Here is a 17,637-nt window from a genome sequence, read left to right on the forward strand (position 1 = left end):
AATTGATTGGACATGATTTGGAAAAGCACATACCTGTCTATACAAGGTCCCACGGTTGACAGTGCATGTCAGAGAAAAAACAAGCCCCGAGGTCAAAGGAATTGTCTATAGAGCTCCGAGACAGGATTGTGTCGAGGCACAGATCTGAGGAAGGGTACCAAAAAATGTCTGCAGCATTGAAGGTCCCCAAGAACACAGACGTTTGGAACCACCAAAACTCTTCCGTGTGTAACGGATGTGAAATGGCTAGCTAGTTAGTGGGTACGCGCTAGTAGCGTTTCAATCAGTTACGTCACTTGCTCTGAAACCTATTAGTAGTGTTGCCCCTTGCTCTGCAAGGGCCGCGGCCTTTGTGGCGCGATGGGTAACGATGCTTCGTGGGCGACCGTTGTTGATGTGTGCAGAAGGTCCCTGGTTCGTGCCCGTGTCAGGGCGAGTACAGGTGCATCAAACCTGGGACCGAGAGACTGAAAAACAGCTTCTATCTCAAGGCCACCAGACTGCTACAGAGCAATCACTATCTCAGAGAGGCTGCTGCCTACATTGAGACCCAATCACTGGCCACTTTAATAAATGGATCTTTAGTCACTTTATACAATGCACTCTAAATAATTCCACTTTAATAATGTTTACATATCTTACATTACTCATATCACATGTATATATAGTACTGTATTTTACATTATCTATTGCACCTTCGCCATCGCTCATCCATATACTTACACGTACATATTCTCCTTCACCCCTTTAGATTTGTGTGTATTAGGTAGTTGTTAGGGAATTGTTAGATTACTTGTTAGATATTACTTTGAGATATTATTGTTAGATATTACTGCAATGTCGGAACTAGAAGCACAAGCATTTCGCTACACTTGCATTTCACATCTGCTAACCATGTGTATGTGACCAATACAATGTGATTTGATTTGATTTAGAGCTGGCCACCCAGACCATCTAAGCATTCGGGGGAGAAGGGCCTTGGACAGGGAGGTGATGGTCACTCTGACAGAGATCTAGAGTTCCTCTGTGGATGTGGGAGAACCTTCTAGAAGGACAACCATCTCTACAGCACTCCACCAATCAGGCCTTTATGGTAGAGTGGCCAGACGGAAGCCACTCCTCAGTGAAATGCACATGACCACCCGCTTGGAGTTTGCCAAATGCCACCTGAAGACTTTCAGAGCATGAGAAACAAGATTCTCTTCTCTGATGAAACCAAGATTGAACTCTTTGGCCTGAATGCTAAGCACCACATCTGGAGGAAACCTGGCACCATCCCTATGGTGAAGCATGGTGGTGGCACCATCATGCTGTGGGGATGTATTTCAGCTGCAGGGACTGGAAGACTAGTCAGGATCGAGGGAAAGATGAACGGAGCAAAGTACAGAGAGATCGTTGATGAAAACCTGCTCCAGAGCGCTCAGGATATCAGACTGGGGCAAAGGTTCGCCTCAGGACAACGACCCTAAACACACAGAAAATGCAGGAGTGGCTTCGGGACAAGTCTCTGAATGTCCTTGAGTGGCCCAGCCAGAGCCCGGACTTGAACATCTCTGGAGAGACCTGAAAATAGCTGTGCAGCAACACTTCCCATCCAACCTTACAGAACTTGAGAGGATCTGCAGAGAAGAATGGTAGAAACTCCCCAAATACAGATGTGCCAAGCTTGTAGCGTCATACTCAAGAAGACTCAAGGCTGTAATCGCTGCCAAAGGTGGTTCAACAAAGTACTGAGTAACGGGTCTGAATACTTATGTAAATGTGATATTTCAGTTTTTTATGTTTAATACATTAGCAACAATTTCTAAAAACCTGTTTTTGCTTTGTCGTTATGGTGTATTGTGTGTAGATTGATGAGGGCAAAAAATGTTTTAATATATTTTGGAATAAGGCTGTAACAAAATTTGAAATGTATATGGAGCAAACTGTTTTCTGCAAACAATGCCTGCAGTACCGCGGTCGGCCTTGAAATCTGTGGGTTCAATGAGAGGGGGCAGTTGTTTTCCCCTGGGTCACAGTCAGGAACAGTCAGGGCCTTCTTTGTAGATTGGTTACCTGACAACGCCACGAAAACAATGCGCATGCTCCTTTGTGGCAGAAGTCCATGTGTTGTTGCGATTCTGGATGGCCAGATTGCTTGAAAGAATGACAAGAAAATTCCACATGGGGAATCGTGTAGCTCGTTTCAGCTAGTTTAATCTTGTTCTTGATACCATGTCTTGTTTTGAGGTGTTTTGACTGATTTCATGTCAATTCTAATATGGCAAAACATTTGCTAGCTAGCTAAACCAAAAACTGTAACGATCTATTTGAGAGATGACAAGTGCTCATACTGCAAATGATTCTATTCAGTTTGTGGTTATTCACAAAATGAAATGTTTAATTAATTGAAAACTTAATTGAAATGTAATTGAAAGCTATGGTATTCATTTAATCTCAAGGAACAGAATTGACCCAATGTGACATCCTTGCTTGTCTGCACTGACATTGCTACGTTGTATTAAAATATTGTTATACAAACAATTATTATAAAATGATTGTAATAAAACATTGATACATAAAACAATTCAAGCTACTCCAGAATACACCTTCTAAATACATTTGCCAAGCAAGCCCAATGTCCACCCATTCCATTCGTTAGATGTCATCGAAAATGAAGTAAAGAATGAGTGGTCACCCATATAGGCTATACAGCACTGTCAGTTCAAACGAGCCATTGTCCTAGTGGAATCCAGAATGTGATCGTAATTGGGAGTGGCAGCGCTCTATGCCTTCCGGTCTCGAAAATAACACCTTCCCTTTGTAATGCTGACAGTGGGCCTAAGGCTGATTACTCAATCTCCTGTTCTGTTTGCTCACCCTGACATGAGAAAGTGAATGTCACTGTCGGTCTGTCGATGATTCATACTTGGTCACCTTTGACACACTTTTAGCCCCAAGGTCTAATTCACATTGCACGTGATTGTTTAATCATGTCAGTGACTCATAGATTGGAAATTTACACAGTCCAATTAGGCAATATAGTCAGAAATGTGGTTAATGTTAGTGACGCTCACTTCAATAAACTAGGCCTAGTCACATACGATTTGATGACATTGAACGTATGGCTTTTTCATATAGGCCATTCTCTGCTTATACAAGAAAAAACCTTGTATTATGATAATCATTATTCCACAACCATATCCATTCTCCAGGTTATCCTCTTCAAAACCGTTCTAACTACCTTTCCTGATTTAAAACCGGTTTTATGGACAGAAATAAAAAAAATGATTGCAGGAGGCTTAACTTACAGTACACATAGCACCCTCCATTCAAGGCCGGCCCTATCCTTTTGTGGGCCCTAAGTGAGGTTTGGTCGGGGCCCCCCACCTTGCGGGCAAAACATTTTAGTGGCCCCCCTCTTGATGCCGGAGAGAAACATATCTGAGTACTGTAAGAGTGACTAACAAAATCAATGTGGGCTCCCTGGAGGTCAGGGCCCCATCAGTAATTTGGCCTTGATTACTACAAGTTAGATAGCTGGCTAGACCAACTTAGCAATCTAAAAAATGTCGGCTAATTGAGTGACTGAAAAAAATCCGCTAATTGAGTGACTGACATAACAGAAAAACTGCTGATGCACAACCACATTTTGAAATTGCACCTTGTGTATTCTAATATTCTAATTCCACTCGGTTTCCCAGAAAATAAAACATCTAAAATACTTGTTTATTTGGTCAGGGGCCACCTAGGGGCTGGGGGCCCTACGCGATCACTAATGTCAATAACGTTTAGGGCTGGCCCTGCTTCCATTACAAGGTTCATATGCTTCAAGCACACATTGTGTGTCTATTTGAAGGCCACTGTCACTGCTTTATAAACCCGAAAATGTAACGGCAGCCTTCCCTCTCTTCACTAGAAGAGGGGGTGAAAAAGGGATCGGACCAACACGCAGCGTAGCCAGTGCTCAACATGTTTAATTAAACAAAAAACAGTGAACACTGACAACAAACAAAAAATAACAAAGTGTGGCAAACCAAAACAGTCCTATCTGGTGCAGAACACAAACACAGAGACAGGAAACAACCACCCACAATCCCCAACACAAAACAAGCCACCTATATATGACTCTCAATCAGGGACAACGATTGACAGCTGTCTCTGATTGAGAACCATATTAGGCTGGACACAGAAACAGACAAACTAGACACACAACATAGAATTCCCACCCCGCTCACGTCCTGACCAACACTAAACAAGCAAAACGCATAGAACTATGGTCAGGACGTGACAGAAAAAGAGAAAAGCTGCCACAGTGGAGAAAATAGTGTCAGTCACACTTGGAGACACGTCATAGGGTGGGGACGCCACCATAAACACACAATGTACTGATCCTGCGCTGATACTGGTTAAAGAAGTCTGACTGACTTCCACATAGTCTGGAGAAAAGAGATCCACCCACCATAAATGAAAAGAATCTACTGTTTATTTACAGTACAAGTGTCTTCCACAACAAACACTACAGTATCTGTAATATGTGGTCAATTGCTGTGACACACCATTTTTCTGATATGGCTAACAGAGTGGTCATGATGACATGGGGAAAGAGACAATTAGAATATTACATGATAGGGATCCACAATAATTAATGCTGACATGATATACAGTAGTCGTGTATGTCATTTACTTGATCAAATGATGCCTGAGTAGGTTAATTCTATATCATTACAATGCCTTTGGTGCAGAGGTTGCAAAATTCGTATGTGTCTTTTCTGTGGAATGGAGTTTTTCCTGATCTCCCCAGTGGCGCAGCCTGGTTCAAATCCAGGCTGTATCACAACTGGTTGTGATTGGGAGTCCCATAGGGCGGCGCACAATTGGCCCAGTGTCATCCGGGTTTGGCTGGTGTAGGTTGTCATTGTAAATAAGAATTTGACCTTAACTGGCTTGGCAAGTTAAATAAAAAATAAAAATTTCAACTGATCAATTAAAACTCTGGGTCCCATTCGTAGGCTATAACAGGTTCCAACTTAAACATTTCTCACTGGCTCAAGCGGGCCAGTTGGCCAAAAATCTACTGGCCAGAACAGAATTTCTACTGGCCCAGATGATGTCGTTTTTAAATGCATTGGGTTCATGCAGGCTATATTTGGTTATGATGATATGTATTAAAAAGCTGTTTAATATAATTTAGCAATGTAAGTCATTACTACATTCTTTAGAGTTGCACTGTATTAATTGCATAAATGTTTATAATTTTGAGAAGATTAGGACACTGCCCTTTTAAGACAAAAAGAGATATTATAAACTGGGTGGTTCGAGGCCTTAATGCTGATTGGTATGACAAAACATTTGTTTTTACTCTTCTAATTATGTTGGTAACCAGTTTATAATAGCAATAAGTTACCTCGGGGGTTTGTGGTATATGGCCAATATACTGTACCCATCCATATACGGCCAATGGATGTATCCATCCGCGCTGCGTCGTGCATAAGAACAGCCCTTAGCCGTGGTATAATGGAGATATACCACACCCCCTCATGCCTTATTGCTTAATCAACCTGACTACAGTAGGCCTGCCAAGACAAATGCTACAGTGTGTTTTTGTAGATTTCTTTTTGCAGACTATGAACCGTAACCAGCCTATTGCTAGTTTTACTTTTGTAAATCACTTTCCCTAAAATAAATAAGCTCAGCGACTAGATTGATGGGCGCTTCATTTTTCTCAGGACAGCTCGCATGTGAACGTAGCGAATCAACTTCTGCACTGCTTGAGTGCTCGAAAGGTTGTGACTCGCTGGAGCGTAGTGGTGCTTGAATGAATGAAAGGCCAATCATATTGCTCAAATACAAATAGCACTACTTTTCTGCATATTGTCTTCCATGGTAGACTGCGACAGAGCAGCAAAATGTTGGACCTGGAAGGCAAAAATGTGCTGAGAAGTAGCTGGCCTGGTCCGTGTCGCTGCTTTGGAAGTGTTATGACAGTTTGAAAAGTATTGAGACGAACGTTGTCTCACCACACATTTTACAGTGGCTCTGCTTTGGTGAAAGTCATAGCTTAGGGTTAGTCATAGCTCATACAATCATAGCTTATTGTATTTACAACACATATTGATACCACTAATATGAGCGGTATTATATATGGTTATATGGAGTATTTTGTCTGGAAACAATCCATTGAACTCAATCAATACATGAAAGGTTCAACTGTTTTCAGACATGAATTATATTAATTTCTTCTAAGGAGTACTATACAAAGCGTGCTTTCCCACCTTGTGGAACATGATAGATAATGCATGCTACATAATCCTCTACATAATGAAGAGTGCTCACCTGACATCAAGGAGAGGTGTGGCCATGCAGGAGCTGTATAAATGAAAGCATGTCTGGAATTTCATTCATAACATTGACAACCCCAGACAGGGTGCACCTCTGAGAACAAACCAACCATGCCTAGCTCAGTCGCACTGCGTTTTCTCTTCTCTTGGGTGGCCCTCCTCTCCAGCCTCCATCAGGGGGAGGGCCGGCCCCGCCTGGCCCAAGACAGTACACCCCGCCTGGGGCAGGAGGAGAGCCAGAGGGCCCTGCTCCTGGAGGCAGTGAAGACAGGCATCTTGAGCTCCGTGGGGATGGAGAAGGAGCCCAGGCCCAGGGAATTGGCTTCAGAGGAGGAGCTGAGGAGGATGCATCAGCTCTACAGGGAAACACTGAGGCATCTGACAGGGAACTCCAGTCAGGAGGGGGAATCCCGGCATTCCCCTAGGAGGACATCCACCCTGCTTCTCCCAGCCACAGGTGAGACCTTATTTAAAGACACATTTCTACTGTACTGGTTTTAATCACAAGGACCTGACTGTTGACATTCTAGATTTAGATCTGACTGCATGGAATTTTGCCTTTACATATGGTGTATTTATAACCTATTGAAAAGGTCTGAGTTAGACGTCAAAGCCAATGGTTTGGGCTTTGTAAAAGGTGTGTACCTGTGTCCCAATAAACATTCTCCCACGGTGGTGTCTTCAACAAGAATAATTCAAATGCGCTTTTATGAAGAAACAAACAAAAAGCCTTAAAAAACATTTTTGAGGTATAATGTTAATGTACCTGTCAGTGTTTTCTCAAACCATATCTCCTGAGAATGAGTGAGTCATATAATTTAGTCTTAGTGCTTCGTTTTTGTGTGCACTCCAACAAAAGCCTACCATTAACATTAGCATTTGGACTTAGCAAAGGCTTGATAGTAATTCCGAGAGCAGATATTAATTACAGTTGAAGTCGGAAGTTTACATACACTTAGGTTGGAGTCATTAAAACTCGTTTTTCAACCACTCCACAAATTTCTTGTGAACAAACTATAGTTTTGGCAAGTCGGTTAGGACATCTACTTTGTGCATGACACAAGTAATTTTTCCAACAATTGTTTACAGACAGATTATTTCACTTATAATTCACTGTATCACAATTCCAGTGGGTCAAAAGTTTACATACACGAAGTTGACTGTGCCTGTAAACAGCTATGAAAATTCCAGAAAATGATGTCATGGCTTTAGAAGCTTCTGATAGGCGATTTGACATCATTTGAGTCAATTGGAGGTGTACCTGTGGATGTATTTCAAGGCCTACCTTCAAAATCAGTGACTCTTTGCTTGGCATCATGGGAAAATCAAAAAATAATGTAGACCTCCACAAGTCTGGTTTACCTTGGGAGCAATTTCCAAACACCTGAAGGTACTATGTTCATCTATACAAACAATAGTACGCAAGTATATACACCATTGGACCACGCAGTCGTCATACCGCTCAGGAAGAAGACGTGTTCTGTCTCCTAGAGATGAACGTACTTTGGTGCGAAAAGTGGAAATCAATCCCAGAACAACAGCAGAAGACCTTGTGAAGATGCTGGAGGAAACAGGTTCATAAGTATCTATATCCACAGTAAAACAAGTCGTCTATAGACATCACCTGAAAGGCCGTTCAGCAAGGAAGAAGCCACTGCTCCAAAACCGCCATACAAAATCCAGACTACGGTTTGCAACTGCACATGTGGACAAAGATCGTACTTTTTGGAGAAACGTCCTCTGGTCTGATGAAAAAAAAATAGAACTGTTTGGCCATAATGACCATCGTTATGTTTGTAGGAAAAAGGGGGAGGCTTGCAAGCCGAAAATCACCATCCCAGTCATGAAGCACGGGGGTGGCAGCATCATGTTGTGGGGGTGCTTTGCTGGTGCACTTCACAAAATAGATGGCATCATGAGGAAGGAAAATTATGTGGATATATTGAAGCAACATCTCAAGACATCAGTCAAGAAGTTAAACCGTGGTCGCAAATGGGTCTTCCAAATGGACAATGACCCCAAGCATACTTCCAAAGGTGTGGCAAAATGGCTTAAGGACAACAAAGTCAAGGTATTGGAGTGGCCATCACAAAGCCCTGACCCCTGAAAATTGTGTGTGAGCAAGGCCTACAAACCTGACTCAGTTACACCAGCTCTGTCAGGAGGAATGGGCCAAAATGCACCCAACTTATTGTGGGAATCTTGTGGAAGACTACCCGAAACATTTGAACCACGTTAAACAATTTAAAGGCAATGCTACCAAATATTAATTGAGTGTATGTAAACTTCTGACCCACTGGGAATGTGATGCAAGAAATAAAAGCTGAAATAATTCACTCTACTATTATTCTGACATTTCATATTCTTAAAACAAAGTAATGATCCTAACTGACCTAAAACAGGGAATTTTTACTAAGATTAAATGTAAGGAATTGTGAAAAACTGAGTTAAAATGTATTTGGCTAAGGTGTATGTAAACTTCCGACTTCAACTGTACCTCTTCTCCAAGGTATATAATAATGAACTATTCTAATTTGTAAATCATTGGAATGTAATTTAGCAATATTTTGAGGCGGTAAAGACAGATCCATTATAACTCTTAAAAGCACAGCCTATTGAAGTGATGGCAGTAATTCCAAAAAGCTGAGCATTTGCCTAACAACCTTCTTTTCACCTCTTTCAGTGGAGCCTTTCAAAGTCTTTCGGACTGATGAGGAACACACATCAGATGTGCTTTGGTACAGAGCTGTCTTCCACAAGAACCCAAACATCAGGAAGGATCTCACTTTGGCCCGGGCTGAGCTGAAGCTCTACAGACAACTGCTGGATGGCTCGAAAGCTGCCGAGCCCACGATTGATGAAGAGGTTCATGTTAAGATCTATGAGATGAAACCGCTGAACTCTTCTCTCTTGATTCACACAGAGACCCTTGTTCAGACGCTCGCTACAAGAACTGGAGATTTAACTTTGGACATCAGAACTGTTGTTGATAAGTGGAGAGGGAGGTCGGACGGCTACTCTCTGGTTGTGGAAGTAGGACTGGTCGTCGAAGAGGGAACTGATCCCAAGAGGACCCCTCAGATGGTCCTGGAAGTAGACCTTGTAGAGCCTAGATCAGCAGGCAGAATGAGACGGACTCGCTCCAACAAAGAAGACAACTGCGATGAAGATGGTCGCTGCTGCCGAAAGTCTGTCAACGTGTCCTTCAAGGAGATTGGCTGGTCAGACTGGGTCGTTGCCCCCGATGGTTACAACATGCACTTCTGTGACGGCTCCTGCCCCCACAACTACAAGCCAGCTAGCATGCACGCGCAGGTGAAGTCTCGTCTTCATCATATCAACAAGGGAGCAACACCTCGGCCCTGTTGTGTGCCGGCAGCCTATGAACCTATGGTCCTCATGCACTACGACAGTCGGGGAAAGTTGAAGCTCACACCCTTCAATGACTTGATTGTCAGCAAATGCCACTGTGCTTGAGTCCTTCGGGACAAGACCAGGCAAGGACAAAAAAAGAGTTGGAACAAACTTTTTCCTTTTGGCGCGCCATTAGATACAATGTGCTAGTGGTACATTCTGAAGTAGAAGGGTTACTGTTTTCAAAGGAAGTAAGAAAATAACAGTTGTCATGCTCAATTGGTGACATTCCTAGTGTCCTTTTCAATGGTTAAACAAACAAAAATACCCAACATCATCCATCATCCATGGATTCTGAGAGCAAAAATAGGTTCATTGTAAACAATTCAAGTTACTGTGGAGTGATGATTCCGATATTTACTATTTTATTTGGAAGATTATACTTATGTTAGTCTCATGTGGCCTGTAATGTCATATTCTTCCAAGACTATGTACAAAATTACATTATTTATTGTAATTTATTTAACAGGGTCTAAAACGTATTTGTATTGTTTGTAGTTTTCAATGTTACAATATTTAGTATGTTCCTTACATCACTGTACTTTAAATATATATTCAATTGAATTGAATGCTATGTACAGTATTATTTCCAAACATTTTGGAAGTTTGTCCATAGAAAATATACTATTCTTTAACATTTCAATAATGGTAGTATGGATATTACTACTTTATGTTGGGTTGTTGTGCCTGAATTCATCTGTACACAAACTTTACAATAAATATTTTTACATACAACTTATGTTTTTACCCCATGTGTTTAATTCCTTAGCAACAGTAACAGAACTTGAAATTCTGACAAGATATGTGTGGTTGTGCTTCGGGAATACCATCTAGTCAGATAATATTTCAAGGTTAGGGTGTGCCGTGAAATACATATATGATAGCCAATATCATGCAGCTGTAGCCTTGAAACCGTTCATACTGTGCACTCTTTGAAAAAAAGGTGCTACTTAGAACATAAAAGAACGAACAAAACATGCTGAAAGCTGCTGTGTTGTTCAATGAACATGTAACCAGGTCAAAAATCCCGACCTATGGTTCACAATGCTTCCAAGTTGGGAAATTGAGCCTGCGAGAAGAGCCCTGTTGCTTCAGGCTATTCGATGTGGAAGAGTAGGAAATTGTGGGCAGCTGGTGTCCAAGAAGGTGCACGTAGCTAGTTATCTGTGTGGAAAACGTTTAATCACAGGTAAGGCATCTTGTTTAGTATAGTTCGTTCGTAACGACACTCACTACTTGTAGCTGTATAGTCTGTTTGTGTTGTTGGTCTTGGCTAGCTTAATGTTCCGGTCGGTAGCTAGCTACAGTAGCACTCACTCACGTGGCTGCAAAAGGGCATGAGGGAAGCCCTACAACAGTACATTTTTCTAAGTAGTGAGAACGCTCGGGAGCAGGCAATGTTGAAAAGTAATCTTTAGACATGTCGTACTTTTCTTAAATGTCAGTTTGTAACTGAATAAAACAAGCAGACAAGAAAATTGTGTTTGAAAAGGTCAAGATTTTTCTGTGAGCCAATAGGGTAACCTAGGTAACCACAGGTTGTTTTCCCCACAGGTGGGGCGAGGCTGCGACATTCTATCTAATACCGACTGGGAGTATAGGAGAACCCTTTGAATAACCCTTTTTGGTTCCAGGTAGAACCCTTTTTGGTTCCATGTAGGACATTTTCCACAGCTGGTTCTATGGGGACAGCCAAAGAACCATTTTGGAACCCTTTATTCTAAGAGTGTAGCCTTGACCAAGGAGTGAATGACCTACGGGACAAATGAGTAGTGTTTAATTTTGCATGACAGTAAGAATAGCACACTGCACACATGATGCAATGCATTGTAAACTCAGCCCCATGAACAGATATCATATATTTAAACAATAAACAACATGTATTTTAGTGTAACGTAATGATAAAGGAATATGAAAGGCAATACTGTATTTTGATAACCACAATTCAATATTATAGCGATAAGTTCGGATAAATAAATAAAAAACAAATCATGCTAAAGATACTGTGTAATAACTATTATCATCATATCTTACTTTTTATCTAAGACAAAGATAACAAAAAATAAACAGGTAGCAGGCAACCAAACCCGTTGGTTTTCTATCAAACAACTTCAAAACGAACAATTATTCACACAACAACCCAACATATAACACAACCGTTTTGAGACATAACCCAACACTACTTTTGGGTGTGTACAGTAGAAGACCTATTTTGTAAATCTTGAGAGAGATTTTGATATGAAAGTCAGAGGATAGCCCATTCCAATATAAAATATATTTGTCCGTGTACGTACTGTATACACATACTAATATATATAGTATATATATGTATTTATATAAAATGTATATTATAACATTTCCAAATACAGTATATATTTACACAGAGTGTACATAACATTAGTAACACCTTTTCGAGTAACCCCATTTCTACCCTGTTTAAAGGCACTTAAATCTTTTGAATGGTACACATACACAATCCATGTCACAATTGTCTCGAGGCTTAAAATGTCACGACTTCCGCCGAAGTCGGTCCCTCTCCTTGTTCGGGCGGCGTTCGGCGGTCGACGTCACCAGCCTTCTAGCCATCGCCGATCCACTTTTCATTTGTTTTGTATTTGTTTTACACACCTGGTTTCAATTCCCCAATTACATGTTCATTATTTAACCCTCTGTTTTCCCCATGGTTTTTGTGTGTGAATGTTTTATGTATGTTCGGTCCGTTACTGTGGGCTCGGTATTACGACATGTTATTGGAATATTTGAGTAAAGTTACTTGTGTTACTCATCTCTGCTGTCCTGCACCAGACTCCTCTGCACCAGCTACACCCAGACCACTACATAAAAATCCTTCTTTAACCTGTCTCCTCCCCTTCACCTACACCAGCGGTTCCTGATATGGAAATAGGGTCACAGGAGAATTCCTAAAATCCCCCCCCAAAATATACAAATTATTTCCCAAAATATATATATATATGTATATATATTGTAATATCGTCTTTGTATCTCAAAATCATTGTTATGTGGTTAACCTTAAAAATATGAATGAAAATTATTCAAATTTGAAAAATTCAAGATCATGGGAAAAGGCCGCACTTAACCGTTCCATATGAATCATTCTAGGCCCTCTACGCCATGAAACCACACATTATTGCAGAGACTACCCTTCGCCAGCTCAGTGCTCTCGTCTGCGTTAAAACCAGATATCGATCCAGCTTGGATATGACAGCAGAGATGAGGTGCACACTGTCGACCACACCCTCTGATTTTGAAAATCTCCGACGCGACATGCCTCAAGCACCCCCATCTATTAGTGGTGGTGAGATAAGAGACATTATGTAAGTTCCAGTTGACTGCCCCACATTAAAAGTATGTGATGGTGAGTTGAGAAGACAATCATAAATACTGTTAGAATGTTTTTCAATTGACTGCCATAGCCCCAAATAAAAAAGTTAACATTGGCTGTTAATTACATAATTGTTTTCACAATAGTGTGGGCGTGAGAATTTTCAGATATCAAAATTGGGTTGTGGGCCAAAAAAGTTTGGGAACCCCTGACCTACACTGATTTGAAGTGGTTTTAACAGGTGACATCAATACGGGGATCATAGCTTTCACCTGGATTCAACTGGTCAGTCAATATCATGGAAAGAGCAGGTGTTCCTAATGTTTTGTACACTCAGTGTATATTTGTGTATGTTCATTTAAATATTTTATATACTGATATAATTTCAAATTGTGTATTCTAAAGCGTTAATACATTTCGGGAAGCCTACAGTGCTATGTACACAGGTTACTTGTCCATTGCTTGAGTAGATTGATGAGGGGTGTGACGTATCAAGTGTCCGGAAAGTTGAATATAAGTAAGTAATCAATCTCCAGACATACACAAATATTTACAAATGTAGCCGTCTTCATATAGTAAAAGTACAGAGAATGTACACTAGGTAACTCGCCAAGTTCTTTGTTCATACTTACAAGAAGTCCATCCTCTAATTCTCCACAGCCAAGACCTGATATTAACATCCTCAATCTTACGTTTTGAAAGGTCTTGTTACCACCCAATGTATACAATTTGCAGGGAGTCAAAAATCTGAATCAGTCTTCATCATTGTGCAAACTTGGGTGGGTGGCGTGTGATGTTGAGTGTGGTTATTCAGGAGGCAGTATTATAACGGGCTTCGGTATTAAGCTGTTTTTAAGAGTCTCTCTCTTTCAGATGTACTCACTGTGGCGTGATAAATCTGAAAGGTATCCCACCACAAGAGCATGCAACTAGGTCACAGGGATATTTGCTTCCTCTCTATGTGTCTCCTTAAAACCATAATGTAACACTACTACTACTACTCCCACAAAGTTCATTGTTGGAACCTTTCCATCGCACAGGGAAACTCATTGCTTCAACCATAATTAATGTTTGTTTGTCCATTTCTTGACTTTGAGCATCACTTCCTCTTTATATCATTTCATTTTTATTTATTTTTCCAGCATTTGACCACACTGGACATGAACTGCATTCATCTACCTTAAGTTTGAGGTCCACATTCAATTCTATCACGGTTGAAACGTTGTTGTATTTCAAATTAAGACAATGTTTGGGAATCCTAAACATGCTTTTGGTGTCCCCCAGGAGTATCCTAGACCCGCTCTTGTTAAGTCTCTACATTAATGACGAGCCTGTTGCTTGCACTGGCGTTGAAAAACAGATGTACAATGCAAGAAAAAGTCTGAACTGTTTGGAATTACCTGGATTTCTGCATAAATTGGTCATACAATTTGATCTGATCTTCATCTCGGTCACATCAATAGACAAACACAGTCTGCTTAAACTAACAACACACAAACAATCATACGTTTTCATGTCTTTATTGAACACACTGTTTAAACATTCACAGTGCAGGGTGGGGAAAGTATGTGAACCCTTGGATTTAATAACTGGTTGACCCTCCTTTGGCAGCAATAATCTCAACCAAATGTTTTCTGTAGTTGCGGATCAGACCTGCACAATGGTCTGGTGGAATTTTGGACCATTCATCTTTACAAAACTGTTTCAGTTCAGCAATATTCTTAGGATGTCTGGTGTGAACCGCACTCGAGGTCATGCCACAGCATCTCAATCGGGTTGAGGTCAGGACTCTGACTGGGCCACTCCAGAAGGCGTATTTTCGTCTGTTGAAGCCATTCCGTTGTTGATTTACTTGTGTGTTTTGTGTCGTTGTCCTGTTGCATCACCCAACTTCTGTTGAGCTTCAATTGGCAGACAGATAGCCTTACATTCTCCTGCAAAATGTCTTGATAAACTTGGGAATTCATTTTTCCATCGATGATAGCGAGCTGTCCAGGCCCTGAGGCAGCAAAGTAGCCCCAAACCATGATGCTCCCTCCACCATACTTTACAGTTGGGATGAGGTTTTGATGTTGTGGTGCTGTGCCTTTTTTTCTCCACACATAGTGTTGTGTGTTCTTTCAAAACAACTGAACTGTAGTTTCATCTGTCCACAGAATATTTTGCCAGTAGCGCTGTGGAACATCCAGATGCTCTTTTGCGTACTTCAGACATGCAGCAATGTTATTCTGGACAGCAGTGGCTTCTTCCGTGGTGTCCTCCCATGAACACCATTCTTTTAGTGTTTTACGTATCGTAGACTCGTTAACAGAGATGTTAGCGTTAGCGTGTTCCAGAGATTTCTGTAAGTCTTTAGCTGACACTCTAGGATTCTTCTTTTTTTTTTTTATCCCATTTTCTCCCCAATTTTCGTGGTATCCAATCGCTAGTAATTACTACCTTGTCTCATCGCTACAACTCCCGTACGGGCTCGGGAGAGATGAAGGTCGAAAGCCATGCGTCCTCCGAAGCACAACCCAACCAGTCGTACTGCTTCTTAACACAGCGCGCCTCCAACCCGGAAGCCAGCCGCACCAATGTGTCGGAGGAAACACCGTGTACCTGGCCCCCTTGGTTGGCGCGCACTGCGCCCGGCCCGCCACAGGAGTCACTGGAGCGCGATTAGACAAGGATATCCCTACCGGCCAAACCCTCCCTACCCCGGACGACGCTATGCCAATTGTGCGTGCCCTAGACCACTGCGCCACCCGGGAGGCCCCTAGGATTCTTCTTAACCTCATTGAGCATTCTGCAGTGTGCTCTTAAAGTTATCTTCGCAGGACGGCCACTCCTAGGGAGAGTAGCAACAGTGCTGAACTTTCTCCATTTATAGACAATTTGTCTTACCGTGGACTGATGAACATCAAGGCTTTTAGAGATACTTTTGTAACCCTTTCCAGCTTTATGCAAGTCAACAATTCTTAATCTTACGACTTCTGAGATCGCTTTTGTTCGAGGCATGGTTCACATCAGGCAATGCTTCTTGTGAATGGCAAACTCAAATTGTGTGATTGTTTATAATAGGGCAGGGCAGCTCTAACCAACATCTCCAATCTCGTCTCATTGATTGGACTCCAGGTTAGCTGACTCCTAACTCATATTAACTTTTGGAAAAGTCATTAGCCTAGCGGTTCAGATACTTTTTCCAACCTACACTGTGAATGTTTAAATTATGTATTCATATAGACAAGAAAAATACAATAGTTTGTGTGTTATTAGTTTAAGCACGCTGTATTTGTCTATTGTTGTGACGAAGATGAAGATCAGATCAAATGTTATGGCTAATTTATGCAAAAATCCAGGTAATTCCAAAGGGTTCACATACTTTTTCTTGACACTGTATGCTGATGATACTGTGATTTATGTGCATGCAAAAGAAAAACAGCAGAGGACAGAGAGCAGACATTTCCTTTTATTGCTATTTCATTTTTTGGCTGCTCCTGTCTTCTCTATCCTGAGTTCATAAGCAGGTCATTTTAATAAAAACGTATCAGCTTAGTCCCTCTTCAAATTTCCTGAACTTTGTTTTATTTTCCCAGCAGTCAGCTGAGCATTAGACTTAGCTAGGCAGTATCACATACAGAACTAGTTACTGGGTCCAGGGGTAAAACAAATAACATGCGAGAGCATTGCATGTTTGAACTATCACACTGACTAGCTTCTCTTTGTCCCTAATGACCAAAAGTCATTTCATTAATCAAGCATGCAAATATGCATTCTCTCAGTGCAGGAGGAATGTTTTTTCTATATCAACCCCATACACCACACCACATGACCAGTTTGATTGATTAGGGCTATTGAACTTACATAACAGAATCAGCTCAATGGATGACTTCACTTCACACTATTTGATAACCCATGGTCTGATTCAAAAAGGGCATCCCCTTTCTTTTTGAACTGACTGTTACTTTACATTTTTTATGAGTGTCCTGACCTTAGTTGTCTATGTTTTCTTTATTATTTTGGTTAGGTCAGGGTGTGACTAGGGTGGTTATGCTAGTTTTGTCTTGTCTAGGGTTTTTGTATATCTAGGGTTTTTTGTAGGTCTAGGTATATATATGTCTATGGCGGCCTGATATGGTTCCCAATCAGAGGTAGCTGTTTATCGTTGTCTCTGATTGGGGACCATATTTAGGTAACCATTATTCCTTGGGTATTTGTGGGTTCTTGTCTATGTGTAGTTGCCTGTTCAGCACTCATTTACATAGCTTCACGGTTCGTTTTGTTATTTTGTTAGTTTTGTTCAGTGTTCATTCTTATTAATAAAGAAGAATGTACGCATACCACGCTGCGCCTTGGTCTCCTCATTTTGACGGCCGTGACAATGAGAAAGGAGAAGCTAAAACCAAAAGCCATTAGCAACTTTATAACCAAAGAGTAAAAAAAATATATATATATATATACAGTTGAAGTCGGAAGTTTACATACACTTAGGTTGGAGTCATTAAAACAAATGTTTCAACCACTCCACAAATTTTATGTTCACAATCTATATTTATGGCACGTCAGTTAGGACATCTA

The 17,637-nt window shown here is 41.1% G+C and overlaps 1 protein-coding gene across 1 annotated transcript; it reads left to right on the top strand.

Moving 5' to 3' along the window:
- The first annotated feature begins 6,422 nt into the window (after positions 1 to 6,422).
- Positions 6,423 to 10,197, top strand: LOC129814316 (inhibin beta C chain-like). The gene is made up of 2 exons (XM_055867377.1): positions 6,423 to 6,777; positions 9,004 to 10,197. The coding sequence occupies exons 1-2, from the start codon at positions 6,432 to 6,434 to the stop codon at positions 9,795 to 9,797; spliced, it is 1,140 nt and encodes a 379-aa protein (XP_055723352.1). The 5' UTR covers positions 6,423 to 6,431; the 3' UTR covers positions 9,798 to 10,197.
- Positions 10,198 to 17,637: the final 7,440 nt, after the last annotated feature.

This window comes from Salvelinus fontinalis, chromosome 17, assembly GCF_029448725.1.
Source record: "Salvelinus fontinalis isolate EN_2023a chromosome 17, ASM2944872v1, whole genome shotgun sequence".
Classification (NCBI taxonomy): domain Eukaryota; kingdom Metazoa; phylum Chordata; class Actinopteri; order Salmoniformes; family Salmonidae; genus Salvelinus; species Salvelinus fontinalis.